At 41.0% G+C, this 23,700-nt stretch overlaps 1 protein-coding gene across 1 annotated transcript in view; it reads left to right on the top strand.

Moving 5' to 3' along the window:
• The window catches only part of RNF150 (ring finger protein 150), a 90,321-nt gene extending 67,546 nt beyond the window's left edge, over positions 1-22,775 (top strand). The window contains exons 3-7 of the mRNA XM_079989504.1: positions 1,156-1,227; positions 1,745-1,827; positions 3,019-3,115; positions 4,166-4,376; positions 15,445-22,775. Coding sequence (XP_079845630.1) covers positions 1,156-1,227; positions 1,745-1,827; positions 3,019-3,115; positions 4,166-4,376; positions 15,445-15,563 — 582 coding nt within the window. The 3' untranslated portion in view covers positions 15,564-22,775. The remainder of the gene's footprint in view (positions 1-1,155; positions 1,228-1,744; positions 1,828-3,018; positions 3,116-4,165; positions 4,377-15,444) is intronic.
• The last annotated feature ends 925 nt before the right edge of the window (positions 22,776-23,700 follow it).

Raw genomic sequence — 23,700 nt, 5'->3', positions numbered from 1 at the left:
CTCTGTCACTTCCCACTCTGTGGAGTCAAAACATACACTGTCATGTGATAGACAAAAATCCCCTGACTGCAATCATGGAGCAGGAATTCTAACAGGTTGCAAGACCTGCTGGATCAGGCCAAAGGCCCATCTTAAGCCAGCAATATTTTCTCATTGGCCATCTTGATGCCCATGGGAAGTCAGGACCTGAGCACAACAGCACCACCATCTCCTCTGTGGTTTCCAGCAACTGGCATTCAGAAGCATTGCTGCCTCTCACAGTGGTGGTGGAACATCACCATTAGGGATAGTAGCCATTGATAGCTTTATCCTCCAGGAATCTGACTAATCCACTTTTAAAGCCATACAAGTTGGTGGTCATCATTGCCTCTTTCTGGAGCAAATTCTGTGCACTGTATGAAGAAGTACTTCCTTTTGTCTTGCAAGCCCAACTGAATTCAGTAGGAATTACTTCTAAATCAGCCTGTTTAGGATTGTGCTGTAAGCAACACACAGACAATAATGAACCTGCTCTGATACCACCCATAATATAACCCTGTTCTTGCAAGAGCACTCATGCATTCATTGAGCATGTTTGTGATTCCAACAACTGGTATTCAGAGGTATACTGCTATCTTAGTTGGTGACCATTGCTGGATCTTGTGGGATGTACTTTAACTATGTTTTGTGTGAGGAACCTTTTTTGTCTGTCCTGAATCGTAAAAAAAAAGTGCTTCTACTTGCACAAGTCAGGACACCTGTTTTTTGTAGATCCCTCCTATCCACCTAAGCCCCTGCCCACCTTTTTTAAAAAAATGCCCTGCTCCCAAAGGTTGCCAGGCTCTCTGGAATATTATGTAGTATGAAATAGGTAGCAGGGGATCAGCAAAAATCAGCTACACCTGATTCTTCTGTCATTGGTTCCTGTTCCAACAGATTGAACATCTATAACAATGTGAGATAATTAGATACCTTTTAATCCATCCTGCATCTGGTGTTTTGTCGATACCAATTACTCCCCGTATTAGTGACCTCTTTGAATCCAATATTGCATTTACGTAGCTCTTCTCTGTTTCATTTAAAATGATCTTGGGCCATCAAACTATTACAGAGCCATGCAAGAACATCTGTGTGAAGGTGTGCTCTTTAGTAAAGAGTGATATATTACATTTTTAGCGCCGTCTGGGAGATGCTGCAAAGAAAGCAATCAGCAAACTGCAGGTCAGAACGATAAGGAAAGGAGATAAGGTAATTTTTTTTCTTAAGTCTTTGTTTTAACCAAGCAAGGGGGGGGGAATGCAGTTATTGTGCCGTGGGCAATAAAATAAAATAAACCAGAAACCTTTGTGTGGGCTACTTTCTTCCACAAAAGGGCCTGGTGAGGACTGAGGAGAGTGCTGTCTGGAAGGCACACACTGGTTGCTCATACCTGCAGCAACCTGCTACATTGACTCCCCATATGGAGGAAGGGTTGAAACTGGCCTCTGTTATGTGCTTCAGCAGTGGTACCAACATGGTTCCCTCCAAATATTGCTAGACTCCAGCTCCTGTCATTTCTGACCATTAACCATGGCTGGCTGGGGTTCAGAGTGCCACAGGTTCTCCATTCCTGAATTGCAGAGATCCCTTTGCAAATGGACACTGTAACCAATTGGACTAAACCGAACTCTCAGAATCTGGAAGGACTTGGGGATGTTATTAAATGTCAGTGTATTTCAGTCTGCCATGCTTTTCGTTGAAAATGTCGATCTCAATGTTTCTGTAGGAAACTGAACCCGATTTCGATAACTGTGCAGTGTGTATTGAGGGTTACAAACCGAACGACGTTGTCAGGATCTTGCCCTGCCGGTGAGTTGATATAACCATCCAATTAGAGAGATACAATTAATAAAGTAATTGATTTTTGTGGTGTTCTTCACAGGCCAATAATATGTCCTTGTCATTTGCTAACAGTGCAATATGCTTTAACCCCCCCCCCAAAAAAAAAAAACTCCAATTAAAGCTAAAACAATAACAGTGGCTTGGGGGGGGGCTACAGAAACAGCATTGGTGTTTGAAATTTGGTTGCCAGAAATTTATCTGATTGGGATTTTTTTTAACTTACTGGATCACCTTAAAGTAGAAGCAATTTAACTGCAGTTTTCCTTAGATATATCATATATATAGCAGTGGTGTCATATACATGCCCCCTTTTCAGCTACCTCAGTGCACATGCTGCTAGTATTTTTGGAAAGCCCACATGAAAAATCCAATTTGGAACAGATGATTTAGATCCAAAGGTTGTTTTGCTCTGATGGAAGATGTCTTCCTTTGTCAGGGGAATAGAACCTTTGGACCCAATCTAATGTAATATGTTCCTTTTATGATCAGTGGGTGGGGGGGTGAGTAAACCAAACCCAGTAAATAAATAGATGTGACAGACTGCATGCATCATTTTCCAAGCAAAGAAGCAAGCCTGTTAGGGAATCAATGCCCATTACTCCAATTCTCATCCTACGCAGGTTGATAGGTTTTATGTTCACCGATCAAATTGTATGCTGTCAGTTCTCTTTCTGCAGTTGCAGATCTTGCGTTTTGCAGTATCTCCAGTCATGAATGCAGAGGTGGAACACAATAAATAGTTTTTTTCTTATTTATGCTACTTTTCACAGTACCAAGGATGATAAATCTGCTGTCAGCAGATAAATGTTTCTTAGGGTCTGGTTTTTAATATGGAAAATTGCTTCCATTTTATTTTATCTTCTGAAGTTTTTATTTAGAGAGCTTTTTTCTGCTAATTTTACATATGAAATTGCAAGCTAGGTTCCATCCACTACAATTTATTAACTACAAAGCACTTCTGTTTTTCAGTACAGGTCTTCTTTCATCAGGTTTTTCTTGACCAAAGTATTTTCCACACAGATATATCTTCAGCTGTATAGTCCTTACGCTGGAAGACACTTCTGGGCTTTTTCAAAACAGATGGTATCAACTGCGACTTTGAGAAATTGTGAATATTCAGGTCTTGTATAGATTTTATTCGTTTTTCTCCCTTTGTAGGCACCTCTTTCACAAATCTTGTGTGGATCCATGGCTACTAGACCATCGCACCTGCCCTATGTGTAAAATGAACATCTTAAAAGCACTAGGGATTCCGGTAAGCATGTAATGTGGTAGAACACGGAACATGGTATTTTCATTAATCCTGATTCCACTTTTTAAAAAAGTGAATAAGCAAGTATCATCCTAGTGAGCATTATATTTCTATCCTGAAGATTTTGGGTCCCCTAAAGCCATTTCCTCACCGATGCTAATAAGACAATATAAACTATACACACACACACACACACCGAGTGACATTTTCAGCATGAACCATAATATTTAATGTATGGATAAAACCTGAAGCTCAAAACTTCCCAAAACAGATAAACACACAACCCCTAAACAAAACACAAGGCAACAAAGTAAGCAACCCTCCCCAAAACTGACAACCCCTACAACAAAACACCCCCCAAATTAAGAATACCCACACATTTTTAAGTGAAAAATTAAGTGAAAATTGTGAGGAACAGTGTGTGTCAGGGGATAGCATGGCACCCCCCAGTACCACAATGGGGATCCCAGCAGTAACCCCATAAATTAGCAAAGCGTCTAGTAGATATCATCCATTAAGACACCTGAAGGGTTACGAAGAAAACGTCTAAATTAAGTATTAACTCCATATACCAAGCATGCATCAGTTCTGAAAAAAAGGCACATGATGTCGTATGCCTCCAATTTGGATAAACATTTCTGTGAGGATATGTCCAAGATAAGATTACTGATTTAGGCTGCAGCATAACCCCAGCTGCCTTGCGTTAAGCATCATTGAATTCATTGGCACTTACTTCTGAGTAGACATGGTTAGGCTTATGATGTTAGAGGCGTTGGTGTTTTGGTGCCATCGACAAATATCTAACATAACAATCTAGGTATGGATAGTCTCTAAATGACCATTTGCTTTCAGAAGAATTTGCAAACTAATAAAGACTATCCTGTAAAGAGAAGCCAAAATGCATGTTTTGAAATCCATGACAAGGTAATATTTGGAACTACAATGAACTATAGAACTAAATGGACTATTTCTTCCTGTAATCCAGACACACATATTTCCTTTCAGAATCTCTCTCCCCATTTCCATTAGACTCTTCTGTCTTGTTTTCATTAGCCCAATGCAGATTGTGTAGATGACATACCTCCAGATTTTGAAGCTTCTATAGGAGGGCCACCAACTAATCAGATTACAGGAGCAAGCGATATAACTGTGAATGAAAGCTCTGTAGCACTGGATCCTCCTGTCCGGACAGTTGGAGTACTACAAGTCATTCAGGATGCAGACCCTCTTCCACAGACTGGGGAAAATAACCTCAACACAAGCAGTAAGTTCTCAGCTCATTTGCTTAGAGTGAATGTTTCAAATGTGATTCATAAAATCGCCGGTGACCATTCTGTAGTATTTTCAACAGGGATATGGGTAAGTCCTGTTTCACATAGAAAATACTTCAGCAGAACTGGATTTCTCATTTGAAATTCCAATAGACATCCCAAATGCATTCTGTAATCCATTCCAAACCAAATCTGATGGGTTACATGGAATTGCGATGTTCACTGTGATCTCAGGTTGGCTGCAGTGAAAACAAAAATTACACTGAAGGTGCAAGCAGGCACAACCACATAATGAAAGGAGGTATTGGAAGAGGGTTTTGTGGTGTTATGCCAAAAATATTCACTTGTGAATATGCAGTGCGATCATAGTTCTAACTGCGAATATGCAGAGATCTCATGTGCCAGTCTGGTGTAATTCATTTATTACCAGAAGACTTTAAAGGTAAGCTTGAGTCCTGAGTGGGCCTCTTCTGGCAAACAAGTTGTCGCTCTCCAATCCTTGAATCGCAGGTTGGCTCTATGTAACCCAAAGCAAATATGTCTGTGGCTCGCAAGAGTGTAAGCACAGGTTATATTTGCCCTTCTGTTAGGGTTCAGTTCTGCAGAAAGATGATCTAGTCCTGCTATACATTTACTCTTCATAAGCCACAAGGGGACACAACATGTTTGGATTGTGTCAGACCACAGTAGCTGGCCTCAGTTTCAGCAGGCATTGCAGTATCTTACATTTGCTACCACAGCATACTTGGGCGGCTTCCAGATTTGACAATTTTAAAAATACAGTTCTAGCAGGGACATTACTCTCCCATTGGTTTCCTCCCACATGCATTTCAAAAGGAGCTTTAAACTCATATCAGTTACAATGGGTTTTATACCTAGGTAGCTGGGATTAGGATTACAGCATCTGTTAGCTATACACATTGAATTTCCTCTACACTTTTTGGGTGTTTTTTTTAATAATCATATTTTTTCTGCTTTCTTTTTTTTCCTTTTCTTTTCTTTAAAAAATAAAATCACATGTTTTGTGACTTCAAAACAGGAAGCTGACTGACTGACAATATTTACTAGGGATAAGGGAGGGGAAACATTCTACATTTCAATAGCATAAGATAATCAGTATGATCTATAGAAACAAGAAGTTTCCCCAGAATTTGTGGCCCCACCAATGAAAATCTGCCACGTTTGATTAAAATTAGCCTTTAGTTGATAAATCTACTGGTTAAGCCAATTAGAGTTTGCAGGCTGAGTTTTTGTTTTTTCCCTATCCGTCATCAAGTGCTTTGAGACTATGGAAGTAGAGGTAGCCCCAGTAGAGTAGCCCTGGTGAGAAAACTTAAAAGCAAGGCTGCCTGAGGACTCTGTGTGAATATGGCATAAATTGGGCTCAGCACAACCCTGCAAAAAATAAAATAAAAACCACACAGATGTTTATGCACTGTTGGGTCCTCTGTATCCTTATTTCATCGTTTCGCCTATCTGGGGATTTTACACATTTGGCACATGATTGTCCACACACTTCATTTTTTGGTCTTAAATTTTTCATAGATAATTCCTCTGTGCCTCATTCACAACAGCGAGTGCATTTCCATGCTTCCTTTTTCTGGCCCTTCCTCTCAGTCACAGCTTCCCTGCTCTCCGCTACCTCTTCCCATTCGGAGCATGCATGCAGGAAGTTTGGGAACTTTGGAGGAAGAGCATATTTTTACCTGCTCCTAGTTATCAGGGCAAAATGGAGGCTTACCCTTTTGGTGGGGACAGGTGGGCAACCTCCAATTTTTTTATTTTTTTATTTTTTAAATATCCTTTGAGCTGCGGGAAACAAAACAGTTAGTTTGTGCAAATGGGAATGTGGGTGTAGCGAGAGAGGCCACCCACAGAAGCATTGCCACTTGTTAGACAAGCTGCTTACCTGAACAAATGAGCTATCAAGCTTCCATGCCAGTGATGACTGCAAATTTATAATACTGTAGATGGAAAAAGTTTACTTTAACGTATTCCCCACTGTAAGAGGAATTCTGGATTAAATGCTTTTAAAAACATGGCCTGTCATTTTGATGATGGCAACATGGAGTGGACAGTGCAAAACCCTTGTTTGGGAGAGTAATACTGATTCCCCAGTAAACTTCCATCTGGAAGCACACATGAATCTGAGCATATATCCTATTGTCAGGCATTCAGGAACACCTTTAAAAATACGTCCACTGTCAAGGCAGCTGAAGAGCAGACATGACAAAGAGGGAGTGGGATATTGGTTACAGTGGGATGCAGGGGCGGAGGAAGGGGGGGCAGTGGCGGCGGACTGCCCCAGGTGACTTTGCTGAGGGGGTGACATTTGACGCGCCACCTGCCCATGACTCCCAAGCCTACCCTGAGCCGTCAAGGGAAGGGGGGAGCTGTGTCATTTTGCTAACAGCACTCCTGCCCTTCCTTTTGACAGCTTGGGGGAGGCTTGGGAGTCGCAGGTGGGTGGTGCATGAATGTCTGCCATCAGCAGCTCGCTCTGGTCCCAGCTGCATGGCATGCGCGCCACTCCATGCACCCCAGCGGCTATCCTGCATCTGGGAGGACACTCTCCGCGTCACATCCTCCTTAGGAGCGCGCCCACTCTGAGCAGCGTGGGCATATGCTCCACCAGTGGTGGGATGACATATGACAGAGGTGGTGCTCGCAATATAAATTTCGAAAAGTGACATATTTTTACGTTTACATCTTCTTGCTGAGAAAGTTCCCCAAAAGATCTGTTTGGGAAAACTTGGGAAGGAAGTGCAAATCCCAAGGAATCTGCGGTTCCTGTTCTCTCTGCAGCCCTTCTGTGGTGAAGCCATCAGCGAAGCAATTGGATATGCCTACCCACCTGTCAAATGTGGCCTTCAGGAGAGTGTGTAGATAAGTAGATCTGGCCAGTAGGCCAGATCCAGTTCTCCATCCCTTAGTTAAAGTTAATGGCTTCCAAAGTTGCACACTGGAAATACCGTGTGACTGCCAACAAGCATTTTAAGTTCTTACGTGCCATTCCCCTATTATGTTACTCAGAGTTCAGCATAGGTCGTTGCTCTTCTAAAATGTCACCTCAGGAGTTCATACACTTTCTATTTCTGCTAGTGTTGTCATTGGTTCAGTATCATTCAGTCACACCGAGACCCTAGGAATGTAGATGCCAGTGCATATTTCTCAGGGAGCTCACCCAGTCTAGGTGGATTAGTTAAATGGATTAGTGAAATGACTCAAGCAAAACTGTTTAGTTTCCTAGACACAAGTCTGAATACTCCAGTTTATGTGTTTTGTGGATCAAGTTCTTCATAAGACTCAAGGCCTTTACAGAAACAGTATAGGTGTATGGCTGTTGTGAGTTGGCTTTTTCAAGGGCATCATGCTAATGAAATCCTGCTTTGGAGTTTTTGACCCCCTGCTGTCTCAGCTGTTCACATGCTTAATGGCACATGACGGAGTTAGCAACCAGCAGCAGTCAAACTTAGCTCACTGCAGATCCTGGGAGCTCACAAACAGACCTCGCAAACAGGGGCGTTTGCAAGGGCTTTTAGCAGGGGAGGCCCAGGTTTCTGTCTCTTGGTGTGTATAGGACCAGAGACATGGAGGGCGAGGGAGCTGCTGCAGTGACCTGTAACGCCTGTGCCATGTTTGTCATTCTGCCAGAGACCAAGCAATGGCGCACTTGTAGCAAGTGCAAGGTGGTTGTCTTGCTGGAAGTGAAGGTGCAGCAACTCGAGGCCTGCCTAGCCACACCTCAAGCAACAGTGTGATATGCAGAGTTACTTGACAGAGCTGAGTTGACTGAGATTGAGCACCAAGATAGATGAGATGCCCCCAGGGTGGAGAAAGTTTGCCCATTGTAAGAGTTTAACCCCTGGAAGAATCTGACGTGCAGAAGTAGGACAGTCACAAACCACACTTAGTCTATTAGAGTTGCAAAGTCGCTTCCACCTCCAGTCTTCTGTTTGGTAGCAGAAAGATTTGGGCTTTTATTGGTATAAATTATTTCCTTTTAAATTAATATTCATGTAAAATGTGACAGATAAGCAATATCTCATTAGTGAGGATCAGCCCAATGTGTAAATCCCCTGCTTCTAGCCAGATAGAAAGATGCTGTATTTATTTTTATGCAAAATAGTATTATCTATATCTATCATCTATCAATCAATCAATCAATCAATCATCTATATCTAGGGTACTTGTAACCCAGTCTTAATTAAAATAAATCCCAAAGTAGGGGACAATATCAAAACATGCATCAAATAATATAATATACATAACAATAAGGAAACAATTTTAAAGCAAGAAGAATCTTTATGGGAGGTTATGTTATGTATTTTTATGTTTTTATACTGTATAAATCTAACAAACAGTTATTGCAATTCTAAAAATCCAACCTGAGCATGCTTAATCAAGACATAAGTCCCGTCAACTTCTTCCAAAGTGTACTCTGTAATATACTTTGGAGTGTATTTTCATTTTCCAAAGTCTACTTATGATAATAGCCTAAAAATTCTGATATTATATTTGTCAACCACTATGAAAATTTCACCGTGAAAATAAATCTTTTAAAACAACAGCAGGGTGATTTAAACCTGATAGATTTAAACAAATGATGCATAAACAGTACCTGTGCTTTTAGGTGCCCCAGTGGTACTTTGCAGTTTCCCAAATAACTGAAAAATAGTTAATTGGCTTCTTTTTTTAACAGAGAGAATAATAGTCAAACCTTTCTTGCTGCTGTGTTCCAATAATGCTCATGGAACTTCAGGATGACAAAGATAAATTAAAAGTCTAGCTAAATGCACTTCGAGCAAAGGCATTCTATTAACTTGGTTCTGTATATTCCCATAGCTGTACTGAAATAAGTTATGTGAGAGCTTTTAGTTCACATGAAAAATCCCAATAAATATTCCAAATATACAAATATTTACAGGGTGAAGCCAGATTTGGCGCAGCTACTGATGGCATGCAGTATGACTAAGAACTGCAATTGTTGATGGCACACATCCAATGGCCAGGGTGTTCAGTGGCTTAACTGGAGATTATGAGCAGCACCCTTGTCAATTCCAACAAGTCTCTTCTAAAAGTCTGCAATGCCAACCCTGTTTAAGTGGGAGTCAACCCCATTTAATTCAATAGGACTGACTTCTGATTAATCATGTTTTGATTGCTCTATAAGTCTGGCTCCATCCTAGTGATGCTTCCTCCCCGCCCCCCTTTGTCTTATGTCTAGGAATTCTCTATACAGTTAAATTCCCAGAGGAAACTGGGTCACGTGGCTGATGGACCACAGATTCATCACCCCTGTTTTAGAGAGTTCTTTTAGGACCTTTACCCTGAAGATTATAAACCATGAGCACATCCGCTTTGCTTTCTTTCTTTCTTTCTTTCTTTCTTTCTTTCTTTCTCTTTCTTTCTTTCTCTTTCTTTCTTTCTTTCTTTCTTTCTTTCTTTCTTTCTTTCTTTCTCTCTCTCTCTCTCTCTCTCTCTCTGTGTGTGTTTTGATAGATGATACATCTGATTAATGATTATATACTATTATGCATAAGAACATATTTCCAAAACACACACACACACACACATACCCTGTCAGATGCACAGTGCTGTTACGATTATGTCCATTACTTTTTTCATACTCGTCTTTTCAGTGCAGTCCATGACCCCTCTAGGCATTCATTTCTTTATTCATTTTTTGCTAGAGACCTTCCACTGCAGCAGGTTTAACAGTCACTGGCTCCTTGCCTAGGGAAGCATATGCTGCTCTGAACGTCTTAAGAATGAGGAAGAATTGCATTCGAAACAAGCCATTTTCTGTTACAAGGGAAAGAAGAAATTATTCAGGGCCTGACTGTAGCAATGGGTTATTTACAGGCCTGAGGCTGCCTGGAATGCACACAATGAAAGCTACTCAGCAGCTGTTCAGTGTAAAATGCATTCAAAATCAATTTCTAAAACGAATTTATTCTAAAGGCGGCTGCTTCACGGTAGCCATCTTGCTAAGGGAGGGTTAACTCACCACCTCGTGACAACGTATCGTTATAGGTGCACACCTATCACAGCAGCACTTCAAAGGCTCTGTTGCATCCGCCAGTTGTTCCCACAGCTGTACTTTCACCCATGCAGCATTTCTTTATAGCTAGCGTAGACTTCCTCTTACCATTTAGGTCGATCACTAAGGATACAGGAGGTAACAGAAACAAGGTAGTGGCTCCACTGGATCAGGTCCAATGGACCTTCCCCACGCCACAATATTCCGGAAGGCTGAAATGATGCCACTGTCTGTCTGAAATCACTCTGGTGGAAATGATACGAAAGATTCGCATACCGTTTGTGCTTGGTGTTGCTTTCTTATCAAGAAGACTTCTTTGCCTTTCTCACCGCTTGCCCAAGACATTTTGCGGCATGAGGCATAGAACAAAATGGCAAACACACACACACACACTGCCCATCATTCATAGCTCTGCCCTCCCAACACCTGACCGCCACTCTGTGCTGACCAGCCTCTCCCACCTGCCTCCCTCTGCCTCATAGCAAGGCCTGCACTGCCTTTTCTGCTTTTTAAATGCAGCAGACATACCTGGCATTCCTTAGTGTTCTGTGTCAGCCTTCACCACCCTGACCCCTCCAGGGGTTATGGACTATTAACTCCCATCAGCCCAGCTAGCATGGCCTCACTTCGCTGGGGCTGGTGGGAGTTGTACGCCAGAACAACTGGAAGGCACAAGGTTGGCAAAGGCCACAGGACAAAAGATATTGTTTCCCCAGAATTTCCAGATTAGCAGAATAATAATAAAATAGTACAGTTTCCAAGACTTTGGGGCAGGAGGCCTAAATGTATGTGTTTTAAGTGTATGGTTATCTTACCTCAACAGTAAGACTAGCTTTGGAAGAGAGGTGCAGTTTTTTTAGCAGTCAGAACTGTTTTTACTAGGCTGGATTCAGACTTAGTCATGCTTAGCAGTAGACCCATTAAAACCAATGGGAGCTGTGCTAGTCAAGTAACTTAGGGAAATAGTATTGATTTCAATGTGTCTGGTTTTTTATTTTTATTATTTAATGGACTGTTGTTGTGAGTTTATTTTACTAAGGAATGGTAGGTATCTTTTTAAAAATAATAATTAATAAATAAGTAGGAAGAGCTGTACAAATTAATACACATGTAAAGCAAAAGAACCTCATAGCAGTATTCCAGGCATACCCAGTAGAGGCAGCAGGAAATGTTTGGGAATGGGCAGAAAGCAGAACAAATGTAGAGAAGAGCAGCTTGCCTTTGTAGCAAGAATCAATTTGTTACAGAGTCAATTGTGCATATCAAACACTGTTATGGAGTATAAGCAAATTGCGCCATGGCAATATTTCACACAGACAGGCTCTTGGTCTTGCAAGGTGAAAACTAGGCTAGCCAGTTTCGGTCTCTGGTGGGTTGCATCATTTTAAGGCAGTTTGGCTTGCTAAGAATCACAGAAGTGTAGAGTTGGACGTCACCTCGAGGGTCATCTAGACAGCTCCCCACAATGCAGGAATATGAAGGTGGTCTGTATGGGAATCAAACCCGTGACCTTGGCGTTATCAGCACCACACTCTAACCAACTGAGCTAACTGTCACTTCAATCAATCAATCAATCAATCAATCAATCAGTGCCACTTGATTTGATGGGAATCACTGCACTGGCACAGAGCTGATTCCCACAGAGAATCGGGGTCTTTGTCCTTGTACAATGGCTTTTATGCAATAACAGCACAATGTTGACCAGAAAATATCTCAAGATTTTGTTTTTTCCCCCACCTCCATCCATCATTCTGTCTTCACATAGCTTACGTTTTCAAGTTGGATCAAAGCTGGTTTTGGGAGCAAACAACGTCAAAACACAGTATTTCTCAAGTAACTGCAGAACTGATGCGGGTTGTGGCTGATGTCATGTGTGCACAGCTTCACAAACCAGTGGTGGGAGCACACTGGATATTGAATAAGTGGAACAGTATGTGTATCTAATGAATATCTAGTAGATATGTGCTGAAACTCAGCCTGCTAGATAAGTTGCCTGTTCAGCAGATGTACAAAAAGCACATCTTCCATTTGTCAGAAACTGGAAAGTGGGGTGGCTTCAGAAATCACGAAGCAGTGAGCATGGATGTACTAGTGATTCCAAACACTTCTTCAATGTAATGCCTGCACAAAAAACACACTCATCTCTTAAACAGTAAGATGTTTCCCTCGCTCCCCACATTCACATCAGCACTTGCCACTCTATTGTAGCAAAAGTAGCAGGAACAAGCAGCACAAACAGAGCATGAGGTTCTAATTGCACTACACTGAGGGTTTTTAACACTGCCCATGCAGTGTTCTTCTGTTGTAAGATACATGATTTCTTATGCTTTAGAAGGGACATTCTCTCATCTTCTTTCACAACAATTTCACTCACTTTTTACAGGACAGAGAGGGCATTCCACATTGAAACCTCCCTTGTGGATGCACCCAGTGATCATTCCTTTCCCTTTGTAAGCCAACTGGGTTATTGCATTATTTGCTTCTTTAAAATGCCACCTCTCCTTAGGGCTTCTTCCTTAGAAATTAGTTGGTTAAGAGCCTCTGTCAATCACTGATCTGTCTTCAGTGATGGATTGGAAAATACTTTAATGAGTTTTCAAAGCACTTGTCAAAGCTACTGTCTAGATAGTAGCTCAGTGGTAACACAACAGGGAGCAGAAGAGACAGTTGCAGTCTTTAATTATATTCCACCCATAGCTTTGTACAGCTTTATATCCCAGTCATTAGCTATATGCGTTGGACTGTGCCTACACAGTTTTAGTGTTAGGCTCTTTTAATGTTAGTTGGGTGGGTTTTCTAAAGTGCATTTGAAAGGTACAGTGGATGTAATGACCGTTGCTCAACTGGACTTAGTCTTTTAAGTCTCGCCACATTATCACTTCCTTAACTTTCCTTTTTGCAAAACTTCTTTCATGCATCTGGTTCAAGGGTTTCAAAAAATTGTTGATATCAAATATGTCTTCTGCCTTTCCTGCTATTTAAGAGCTATTCTATAGTCTCATCTTTGCGGAATGTAAGGTGATGAAGCAAAAAAGACTTGGCATATTTGGAGTATATTTGGACAGGCTTTGCGTTAATGTATCGGGGGCAGATTCAGACACTTTGGGGCTTACTTGGTCTCTGGTCTTCCCCATCAACATAGAAGCATGTTTGCAAAGAGGGATACCGTGTCTGATTTCACCAATGCCCTTTACAGAAGTGTGATGATAAAAATTTGACATCCCACATTCCATGAATCTCTCTGTGTACTGGACACCTGAACATGCATGTATGAACTGCACAAAGACTTGGGTGTTTTGTAAGAAATACAGGGGGAGATAATTTCACAGTGCCTCTACCTGTGGAACTAGTTTTTTATGTGTGTTTTAAAGATGGATTTACCTAGTGTGTTCTGTAATTGCTGTTGTGATTATTTTGTCAAAGAGGTATTTATACCACAAGTCCTTTATTATAGGACAAAGCTACAGAAATCTGGAGAGATTTCAGGGAGCTTTAAATGCACAATTGCTTTGAAAACTCTAATTGGGATAGTTATCCTGAAGCTACAATTCTGCAATCCAGTATTGGCTGAATGTGGATTTATTTAGTTGGTCTTCAGTTTTAGATCAATTTTTTTAAAATTCTCAAGCCCAGATGGGCTTTTGTAGTTTCACTTTTCATTCCTAAAATGTAAATTTATAAAAGAAGAATAGTCAAAATTACATAAACATTCTTATATGTTACTGTTGAAAAGCCAATAGGAAATCCAGCTGTTTTAGTACGGTAACAATTTTATACATTGTTGCTTGACTCAAGCAGCTGCTACTCCTCCGCTTCAGAAGTCTTGCAGGCAAAATATAGGAAGAAGTATGTATCTAAAAAGCCATGGACTTAGATGCAAGACACCCTTAAAAAAATAACAATAACACAGAAGACATTTCTCTGTGCAGTGGAAGTGTGTATCATATATTGATCTTCCAGGAAAGCCTGCTTTCTATTCCATCAACATCTGAGGTATGGTTGGTGGCATAAGGGACAATAGCTCCTTGATTGTAGTACCCAGAGTTTGGAGTTCCACACTTGGGTGATCCAGTTGCCTTCCTTTCTCTCTGTGTTTTGGCACTGGATAAAAACAAAATTGCTTAATCATGCATCAAGAGGCTACTCTGTGATAATTTGGTATTGGTTAGCCGGTCTGTTAATGCAACTTTTTTCTGTTTTTGCTTTTATTTCCCTATGGGTTTTATTGGTATTGTTTTTGTTATGATTTTTAATTCCCTTTTACACAAAAGAAATGTGGGCCATTAAGTATTGCAATAAAGAAATAAACCCACACATGCATCGTTGTAAGTTTTTTCACCATATATACACTTGCCAGGAAGTTACAAGTGGTTTCCGTTTCCTAGCATTCGTATACATGTAGAAAAACTAGAGATTGCACATTCCTTTCATGGAAGTACTTCCCTTGATGTTACTTCATAGCATTGGAACCAGGCATGAGATTGCAGAAGATGGAGAACAAACAGTACAGAGCAGTGGGGAACTCTAGAGAGGTAGATTGAAAGGCAAAACAATCCAGGGGAGGAACTGTCCTTAACTGGAAGATTGTTTTAAAGTTCAGGAGATGTAGCAAGCCTTGCCAACCGGTTGTGTTCTCATTAGGCTCCTGAGATGCTGCAGACAAAGAGCTGAGGCTGAGGTGGTTGCTTACCCAAGATCCATCCACTGAGCAATCCAGGACACTGGCTTGGGGGAGGGTTTGAGGGAACAGAAACACACACGGTTAAGAATACACGAATAGGAACCAGTGGCCACAGCTCAGGGGTATGACACTACACTTTGCATGCAGAAGATCCCAGATATTTCCCACTCAAAAGACCAGTGAGGAAAGGCCACTCAGTGCCTAGGACCATGAGAGATTCTTCCAATTAGAATAGGCAGTACAAGGCATCTTCTCTCATTTAAGATCAGATTGTAGGAGCTAAGTTGGAACTTGGGGGATGTGAGAATTTGGCTTTAACATTCTTTTCTTATTTCAGGTGAGCAGGAGCCAGCCGTCAGTAGCGATTCAGATATTTCGTTGATCATGGCAATGGAGGTTGGACTCTCTGATGTAGAGCTTTCTACTGACCAAGACTGCGAAGAGGTGAAATCCTGAAAAAGCAGCTCAAAAGACCCTTCCACTAAACTAAAGGGCAGTAGTGGGGAGGGGAAGGAAAAGAATTAAGTTCTGTCAGATTTGGACCACTGGTGTACACATGCATTCTCATTCACACATGTACACACACACACACACACACACACACGTGCGCGTAACCATACACACGTCCAGAACGTTTTGTGAACTCCAGTATGCTCCATTCTAGGATGGTCATGAAAAGCAATAGCAACAGACGTGTCTGCTTGGATGCAATTTCATCATTAACTCAGTGTGTCCATTTCACTGACACTGGAAGGTGATCAGAAGAGTTATTAACCTCCTTGGTGGTTCGTAACGATGTAACTGAAAAGACAGCTGGTGTGTTTTCTACCTTTCTTCAGTCCCTGGTTGTTGTTGTTTTTTTAAGCAGAAGAAAGCACTTCAAGGTGATTATTTATAGCTTGTTTTGAGTGGACATGTCTTTCTTCCTCTCAACACCCCCCCCCCGAGCTTTTTCAGAAGTTCAGCCCAGAAATCTGAATAATTTTATGGGTCACCAAGTTAGTGAATGAGGTAAACATTGCTTTGGAAAGAAATGGTGTGTCAGAGCAGTGTCTTGGTCTGAAGCTTCTTTTCATTGTGCTTTTAGTGGGACTTGGAGATTTGTGCTTCCAGGTCTCCCAGCCAGGAGATAGGAGACTGGATTTACTGAAGTTGGTGACTTGCTACTTAATGTTATTAGTTCGTATTCAGAGTTTCATGGCTTGCACATATGATACCAAGTGAGAGAAGATGAAGATGATAATAATGGGATTAAAAGTCGGCCTGTTCTTGCAGCCTATTTGCTATATTTTCTGTCATCACAAATCTCTCATTTCTTAATGGTCTTCCCTATGATTAGTATGTAATGAGATTCACTTTTTTCCCCCTTCTTCTTCAGAGGTATTTCACTCAGATTTCCTTCTGGCCACCAGAGCACTGAAGTTCATTGAAACTCTTTTTGGTAAGGGGAAAAGAGAACAGAAATTTCTGGAAGTGTGGGAGAAGAAGCTAGGTGATATTGGCCATAATAGGAAAGTTACAAATGGACTGAGGCTATTTTTTGCATAACCACCTTTACCACCACCAAAACTCTAGTTCACTCATGCTTCCTCTTTTCATAGGTGAAAACACTTCCTACTTCCAAGGTCCCTTTCAGTCAATAGGGGTAAGAATGTGCGCACACTCCATCAAATGTACAGCTCTGTGCTCATTCTGCTACACGAAGGGCCAATCCTCCAATTCAGGTAGAGGACATGTGTTTCATGGGTGACAGCAAAAGCACACGAGGGCTGAGATTATTCCCTGCATAACCTTTAGTCAAATGAAAAACTAGCACATTCAGACCTGCATTGAAGCAATTCAATAGTGTGCGCAAACAGTGGGAAAGAGGCTCAGAGGCACTGAGGCACTTTTACTGGCTTGTGTGAAAAGATACTCTCACAAAGCGTTCTGCTGTTGTTCCTGGTATGGAACAACTCTTGCTCCCTGGCTTCTGAACTTACTTGGATGTAGATCCTCAGCGGGTTAAAGAAAATGATGAGGCTCTTCTTCCCATGTCATATTTTTGAATTGTAATAGAAACCTGAAACATTCCAAAAAGAATTAAGGATTGCCATTAAACGGCTGGGACTCAAGAGATCTTGCATTGTGCTGTAGTTTCAGGGGATTTGCTGTTGATGCAGAGGGCAATTGTATATTTCAATCAAAATACTTAAGCGTTAAGGAGGACTTTTCAGCTTGTTGTCTTTCATAAAAGGGTACGCTATTACTCCTCACAATATGAACAGTGATTTAAATTGCGGTAGGTAAATAGGCTTAGCACTGTAGCCTGTGCTTTAAAAAAAAATACAATAGAAACAGAATCTATTAGAATTCCTGCATTAGAGTAGTACTATAAGGATTGTTCAGATATAATGCCATCTGCCCATAGTTTGGCACTTTGCGAACAGGTCCTGTGCTCACATGCTCCCACCCACTCAGTGGCTAGATTTTGTAGGGCCTGGCAAAATGGCTACAGCAGCTACCTCCCTCTTCATTTCCTGAGGGGAACCTTGCAATGGGTGGTAGGAGCTGAATGTCTATCCTGAGAAGAGGGGAATACACGCCTAAGGGGCTTATTCATGTAGCACCATGAATTTGGTTTGGTGTTCCATCTGAAGCAACCCTAAATGTTACTATGGAGCTGTCATAATTCTCCTATATAGAGCATTACTTTCAGTGAGCAAATCACTTTGAAAGATCATGCTTGCCTCATCATGTTGAAGGCTTATGTGTGGGAAGGTGGGCACCTTCAAAAAAAAAAAGCTGCCATCTTCTTATTCTTTCATAATCTCATTTAAATTGAGCCAAAATAAATGTGTGATGACAAATTGAGACCTATGTTTATTGCTGTTTCAGGCCAACTTCAGAATGAGAGGGTCAAGCTTTCAAATTAGGCTTTTCATACCTCCAGTAGTTATGGAGAAGAGAGAATTTTGGCAGGTGTAACTTACATCGCAGCTCTACCAGGTTTTGTAAAGCTGCACCTGTGTAAACATACTTAATTATCCCAACTGTTAAAAATGTAGGAACTATAAGATGGATGCATTTGCCATCTCTGCTCTGGAATTCACATTTCCCTGTGCTCCAGTGTGGTTGGGCATGAGTTTTGAGGGGAGATCCATCTTCAATTTCAATTTATTATTTCCGAGGCATGTCAGGAATATCATATTCAGTTAGAAAGAAGCAAAGCACAGTCATAATCTAGTGGAGCCACCTTTTAAAGTGGGGTTTTCCACACAGCCCCTATTGATCCTATATTGCTATGTGGCTCGCATGACAATAGCAAGATCGCAAATAGTATGTATCATCTAGCTGTGCTGTAAGTTGTACTCCTTTTATAACCTCTTACCATGCATCCAGAGTTGCACTGGCAAAAGCTGGCTTCGTCACGGTGAATCTTCCTACCTCTGTACTTCACCTGTCTCTTCTGTAATTTTTGTGCTATCTGATAGCTTTCAGCACCACTTTTATGTCACTTCAAGTATTGGAGGTTGTTGCTGGTGCATCCACTAATGCTCGGTTGACAGAACAGCATGAGTTGTGTCACCTCACCAAAGCTACCACTCTTTCAGCTTATTCTGCCTAGTTGCCCATGTAGAAGTGACAGGGAGAAAAAGGCTAATGACCAACTCCCAATTAACAACATATTCATCCATCTCATTTCCCCACCAAAAAATGTAGAAATGTAGAATCCACAAAGAGTACAAACCATAATTCTGGAAACATTGGTTCTTTTGACATGCATCTTCTGCTTTAGGAAGCTGCCTTGTAGCAGGTCAGATTGTCTGTCTATCTGGTCCATTATAGACTATTCTTGACTGGCAGTGGCTGTCCAGGGTCTCAGGCAAAGGTGATTTCAGTTATCTGCTACCTGGAATTGAATCTGGAAACTTCTGCATGCAAAGGATGTGCTCTGCACCCTTTCTTTAAGAGATCCTTCAGGGATAATTTGTTATTAAAGTACAGGGACCAGGCCTTTCTTTACTGGAGGATGGAAGCCTTTAAACTGATATGGAAATAGCAAAAACAAAACAAAATAGTCCTGCACAATCAGTTAAATGTCACCTATACTTCAGAGGTTTTTTCAGACCCTTGTATCCCAAAAAGTTTCTTTTGGAAAATGGATTTATGTCAAATTTCAAAGAGAGATTCCAGCCTTGTAAGTGACTGAACTATGGCATGGATTGATTAGGACTGAAAATAGAAGGCCAGGAGGAAGCTCAAAGGTGCTTGGGTGCCTCCTCCTTCCAGATGTTCTCTAGCCTCAGAATGCCTAGGAGGAGGCAGCAGCCATCATGTGAACAGGGGAGTATGATTTGCATTGAATCTCTTCGCTGTATGGCAGGTATGGGAAACCTCTGGCAGAACTACAACTCCCATCAGTCCTAGCAAGCATTGTCAATGGCCAAGGATGATGGGAGTTGTAATTCAGCAATAACAGGAGGGCCAAAGTTTCCCCAGATCTGCTGTACAGGAATAACTTTATCATTAGTCAGAGTGAGACAGCTGCTGAGGAACAGGGAGATGTGGCGAGGTGTTGTGCCTGTTCCACGTGGCCTGCCCTTCCCCCTCCTAAGCCAACCTGCTGTTCTCAGGTGCAGTGGAAGCTTCCGTCCCACTCCCAGCATTGAGGTCAGATTCAGCTGCCAGTGTAATCAGCTTTTGTGATTGAGAGGTGCCATCTTTTCCTTCAGCTGTTGCTGCATCAAGATTTGAGTGTGAAAAATCTCCCCCAAAGTCATATGATCTTTGTCCATTTGATCAAATGCCCCGAGCCCAGGATCGTGGTTCTCTACCAATGTATAGCTCTATTGTCTTCACCAGTGTTAAGAATAGGTATCATTTTAACTTTGACCTTCCAGTATTCCCTCCCAGACCTTGCTATATAAATATGGCTAGAGGTGTTTGCATTGCACAGTATAAAGCCAGCGAACAACCTGAAGTTTTGCCCAGGAGTTCAGTTAGAATTCAAGCCCTCAACTTCCTTCCTCCAGTATTTCTACGCTGCCATCAATAGAAACCACCTCACAGACATTAACAGCAGTGTCACTGCCATGGTCAGTCACCTAGAGTGTGCCTTTACCAAGAAACACATGGGATGGCCTGAGAATAGGCACCATCTACGGCAGCCTGGCTGGGCTATTCCTGTACCGTCCTGAGGCAGCTGGAGAAGAAGCCCTATTTTTGATCAGTTGTGGGACGGCTTCTCTTGGCAACAAGAGGAACCAGCCTAAAAGATAAAAAAGTATTGCAGTTCAGGAAATGTAATGCACACCATGGATACCTTCGTAAGCAGATATGATTGATGGCTGTATTTCATGAGTGCGCAGTCTAGCCCTATGCATTTCTCCTGGCAAAGAAAGACCTGCTGCATGCAGCAGGGCTTATTCTCAAGAATGCATGCATCTACAGGTAGGCCTATTATAAGTAGGCAGAAGGCAAGCCATTAAAGCAAGGGGTTATTTGTGGAAAGGCTGAGCTTTAGTAAAGTTGTTTTTTAAATAATAATAATAATTGGAACAGTTGAAACAAAGCAACTTAGGTTCTTTGTTTTGACAAACGGTTGCACAAACTAACCGATAGTTCTGCAGCAGTAACAACGTGAGAGAATTTCTAGTCTAGAAGGGTCTTGGCATACCAGATGGTGTTTGTTAATGCATTGTATAGCAAAGTAGAAGAGCGCCCTCTGCTGCCTGACTTCCAGCCGTCAGAAGCCCACTTTTAATTCTATCATAGATCCAGCAGCTGGAAATCTGTCACTGGTAGAAATGTTAATTCTTTAGTGGCCGGGATGTGGGGTGGGGAAAGGATGTACCCGCTTGGCTATAACGAGACGGGGAAAGGATTGAAGGTGCTGAAAGTGTAATATAGCATCATCTTATGCTCATTTGTCTTCAAAAATATTTTGCTTTCTGGTCAAAACGTTACCTTGCAAGAAGGAATTCAAAGAAGAAAGGACAAGAGGATGCTGTCATCACCCCCTCCCCCTTATTTGCTAATTTTAAAATACTGCCTATTTTTAAAGGCATCAGATGATACACATGTCTTTGCCATGAATGTATATGTATATGGTTATTACAGATGTGAAATATCAAAAGTGTTTTTTAACATGTACATAGTATCACCTTTTCTTCCTGTTTTCATGTTAAGCAACCTGAGGCTATATACCATTTTATAAATAGAATGAAATGTAAACTAGGGGTTGGGGTGGGAAGGGCTGTTATTTTTATAGCAAGATGTTCCTTGTACCTCGTGAGCATTTTAAAATGATTTTGTACTTGTCAAAATATACATTCCATCCATTTCCTGAAAATATTTATTTTTATTTAAAGTAGTTTTTAAACTAAAACAAGACGTCCATTTGGTATAACGTTCATCCATAACGCTAAAAGTATTTGGTTTACAGTAATTGCTCCAAAGTTCTCTCCTGCCGTGTCATGTAGCAGAATGCACACCATACCAGCAAATGCCAATAATTTTTTTAAAGGTAGATAAATGAATAAAAATAACTCCTTTTTTGCAGTTATGTTGAAATTATTTCTAGTTACCAAAACAGTGTTTTACAGTAGAACGCTCTTAAAACAGTTCATTCTCCTGCTGTTTCCCCCCTGAATTTAGAATGTGTCAGACAAAAATAGTTTGAACAATCAGCCTGCTGTGAAAAGCAGTTGTGTTCACACTTGCAAGCTACTCTGCTGTTTATAGCAGAAGCTGGCTGTGTACAGCACTGATTGGCTGGCTCCCTGTGTTATCACAAGGCCATTTCCTCCATTTGCCAAGCTGTTGATTTCTTTTTATTATTATTATTATTTCAATAAGTGATTTTGTTCCTTTAAAATAAGTAATACAACCAATTGGATGCTCAATTCAGTTGGATGCTCAATTCAATTAACATTCACAGTGTTCATTAAACACTATAATGTTCACATACATAACAAAACATCCCTGCTTTGACAGTGGAAGCAATTCATCACCTTCTAAATCTCACCTTGAAGCGGCTTATAAAGGAGGGGTATGTGTGTGGCAGAAATGATCAAGATTACCCAATGACATTTGCCTAGGCATTTTTTTTTATCTTAACATATTTTGGCAGCTGTGAATTGTCTGCCTATGCGGCGCTGAAATAGTTCTGTGAAGAATTCATTTTACGACACATTCTGTACAGTATTGCAAATGTATTTCAACTGCTAGTGAAGTTGCTGTTACTTTATTATGGATCCTTATATATCCCACCCTCCCTTCCAATGCACTTTATATCATTTGGAAAATGTGGGAGTCTGACAACTATCATATATAAAGGGATTTGCCTGAAATCAAGTGGCACAAATATTGATTTTTTTTAAATTTTATTTTTTAAAAAAACATTACTTTGGTTAATTGTGTCCTCACTGTCCTTTACAGCTTTAGACAGTGACTCAGCTGTGGGAGGAAATATGGAGATGTTAAGGTTGTTATTGGAGAAACATTATTCAGTAGTACAACATGGCTATTTTTGTTATATAGAGGACTATAGTGTAAATATGTGAGACTGTGTTATTCTGTATTAGTAAAATATTGCAACTGTAAAAGTTAAAGGATTGTGAAATCGGAGGAATTTTATTGCAAGCTTTCTTTTTTAATAAAAAACTATCTGATTTGTGTCCTACATTTTCCCTAACAAACGTATTAGGCAAGTGCACAAAGGCTTGTTTTCCAAATGATCTCAGGTTGAATTCTGAGGAGAAACAAAATAATCTGAAGGCGCCCACCTCACAAATACTCACTCCAGCTGCTGGTGCAAATGCAGTCTCAAAAGTGTCCATATGAGGTGGGAGTTTATTTCTCAACAAATGAAAAATTGAACTGAATGAGGCCCGTTCAGCTCAGCTTTCATATTTTTCCTGCTTCCTATTACCTATTTGGATGGAGTGGCACAATCATATCTGGTGCAGCAGGAGCCGAGTTTTGTTGCCACTTTCATCCCAGACAGTAATGGGAGTTGTGGAATTCTAGAACATTCTGGCCAAAAAAGAGTGGTGGCTGCCGTCACAATTTCCCCCAGTGCTGTGCCGAAAATTTCTGCATTTTAAATAACCGTTCTCCATGAGAAAAGAAATTGTATCTGTCAAAGAAGTGAGACAGTTTCAGCAAAAGTCTATTGCATGGGCTGCAATGTTTTTGTTGTGCTAAAATTACTCTCAGGGTTGCCAAGGTGTTGCTTGTTGAGTATTCTTTCATTTTACAAAATGGTATCTCTAGTTGTCTGCACACTTCAGCCTTCCTAGCTGCCCACACTTCCTGAAAGCCCTTGGGCTCCTCAGCTAGGCTTTCAACTAAGTGCAGCAGAGAAGGACTGTGTAAAGTACTTTTGCTTTTTAAGAAACTGGGGCAGGTTTGTTTTAAAAAATTATTGATTGAATTAATCAATTAAAATCCAGGAGAAGACATAATGATGTTAACTTCACCCTCTGGCCTTTTTCAGATGAGAAAGAACAAGCAGGTGGGAAGGCTGGAGAGAGCACTGGAGAAATATTTGATAGGAAGAAAACACACACACATGCCTATCACACACAAGTGCATCAGTATCAAAATT

This window comes from Podarcis cretensis (genome assembly GCF_951804945.1).
Source record: "Podarcis cretensis genome assembly, chromosome: 9".
NCBI lineage: Eukaryota > Metazoa > Chordata > Lepidosauria > Squamata > Lacertidae > Podarcis > Podarcis cretensis.
Note: the sequence above shows the minus strand (reverse complement) of the source record. Positions and strands in the feature narration are given on the sequence as shown.